The sequence below is a fragment of the Morone saxatilis genome, unplaced genomic scaffold, assembly GCF_004916995.1.
Source record: "Morone saxatilis isolate NCDOM2014 unplaced genomic scaffold, NCSU_SB_2.0 Contig10, whole genome shotgun sequence".
In the NCBI taxonomy this organism is placed as follows: Eukaryota; Metazoa; Chordata; class Actinopteri; family Moronidae; genus Morone; species Morone saxatilis.
Genome location: NW_023339652.1, coordinates 17,366,277 through 17,368,159, shown reverse-complemented (window position 1 = coordinate 17,368,159; position 1,883 = coordinate 17,366,277). Strand labels below are relative to the sequence as shown.

The 1,883-nt window shown below is 39.4% G+C and overlaps 1 protein-coding gene across 4 annotated transcripts in view; it reads right to left on the bottom strand.

Moving 5' to 3' along the window:
* The window catches only part of LOC118341784 (histidine ammonia-lyase-like), a 12,918-nt gene that overhangs the window by 3,241 nt on the left and 7,794 nt on the right, over positions 1–1,883 (bottom strand). For all 4 annotated transcript variants that reach the window (XM_035680184.1, XM_035680176.1, XM_035680169.1 and 1 more), the window contains 2 exons: positions 1,277–1,342; positions 733–898 (listed from right to left, as the gene is read on the bottom strand). In XM_035680184.1, coding sequence (XP_035536077.1) covers positions 733–898; positions 1,277–1,342 — 232 coding nt within the window. The remainder of the gene's footprint in view (positions 1–732; positions 899–1,276; positions 1,343–1,883) is intronic.

The following is a 1,883-nucleotide window of genomic DNA, read 5'->3' as shown; positions in this document are numbered from 1 at the left end:
GAGGGGGGTGGGGGGGTCACCATTTTCACCGGAACAGGCCATTTAACCATCCAAATGATTTCTAAACGGGTTTATTAAGCTGAAAAAGTTGCCAAGTTCCCCTTTAATGTCCATGGAAATGTTGTCTCTTAAAGTAAATTTTCTCATACATAAGATAATAAATTGAAAGCAGTGGCTGCCTAGACTATGGGAAAACCACATCCAGAAACCTTGAAAAGTATATAAAAGTGTCTACAGTAATTTGAGTTATTAAATAACTGAAAGAAATGATAAAACCCTAAATCATCTGTCGGTGAAGTTTTTCAAAACATTAAAATCTGAATTTTTGCATGGTAACAGGAATATGTCCTAGAACAGTGGTTCCCAACCTTTTTCCTTAATGGACACCTGTTCTATCCTTTAGACCCCTGACGCAGTGACATATTTTATGAATATTTCATATTATATTGAACACTGTACAATGAACCCAAATAATAAAGTACAAGAAGTTTGTCTAAAACGGTTATTTCCTGTATTCTGTCTGTATTATGTATTATTTATTTGTTTGTCCCTGATGCGTGGCCATTGTTCGATTAGGTAATTTACTTTACATGAAGTGAACCAAATGCTGAAATAATTCTTACACTCTTAAAATCAAAAGGTATTTGCGATCCCCCATGAAACATTTGGTTTTAGTGGGGCTCCCGGCTCCCAGGTGGGGAACCACTGTCCTAAAACTAGAAACAGGCACACCTAAGGCGGCAGCAGTGCAGTGTGCGATCATGAAGCCAGAGTTCAGCCCTCCATCCTGGACAAGGAAGGCAGGCAGTTCACTGAGGGCCGGGTTCACCAGCCTCTCAATCCTCCTCTCACTTATACTGGCCAGCTCGTGCACACCTATGGCCAGGTAGTCCAGGGCCTGAAACAGCAAAGCCACACCCAATGTTCAGTCCAAAACATTTACTAAAGACCAGACAAGCCAAAGTGGAAGTGGTGGTGGTCATGTGATGCCCCGATGTTTGGACATTTTTTAAATTATCAGCATTTTCCACTGTGTCATTAGCTAAGATTATACTTGGTGTCCTGCCCGAGCTGCCAGTGGGGTATGAAACATTGCCATAGAAAGACACAATTTATGAGCATTTAGCTGCTGACTCTGTGTATGTCCACTTCTCTCCGCATGCTGTCTGCCAACCCAAACACTATCACCCACACAGGCCAGGAGGAGACAGAGAGATAGAGGAGGATAAAGGACCATAAATCTCAGACCTCATTAGTTAGTTCAGTGTGACTTTACCTTGGCTGGATATTCTCCATGGAAATTCCCACCAGATATTGTCTCCCCAGTTTCTGCAAATACCAGCTAGAGATGAGTTAAGGGATCAACGAGTCAGTTTATTGTAGTTTGTCAAATACTGTCACCTTGTGGTAAAACATTAATATCACATTCTGTAAGGGGATAATACCCTAAATTACATTCCTTAAATACCCTGTAAATGAAATGTGTCAGGGATAAGGAGGTCCGAGGAAGACAACAGGTATAGTTTATTCTTCATAGGTAAATATTCAACTCCTATAAATCAGTGCTTACAATAATTATTAAAGGAGTTTTAACTTGTGACTCATTTAAATTTATAAACTGAATTATTAAATGCAGCAAATCTAAAGATTAAGATTAAGACACCCTTCAAACTATTTTGATGGCATGAGCTTTTGTTTGTAGAAAAGGTCTGAGTTTAACCTATTTCAGTCTATATGTTGCTTTAAGCCCTTTATTCTCAGTGTTCTAATTTTGATACTTCCACTGGAGGGCGCCAACGTCAGAAATTTGTGTAAAAGGTCCAGTGTGTAGGATTTAGAGGCATATATTCAGGTGATTATACATTAATGAAAACATATCTATG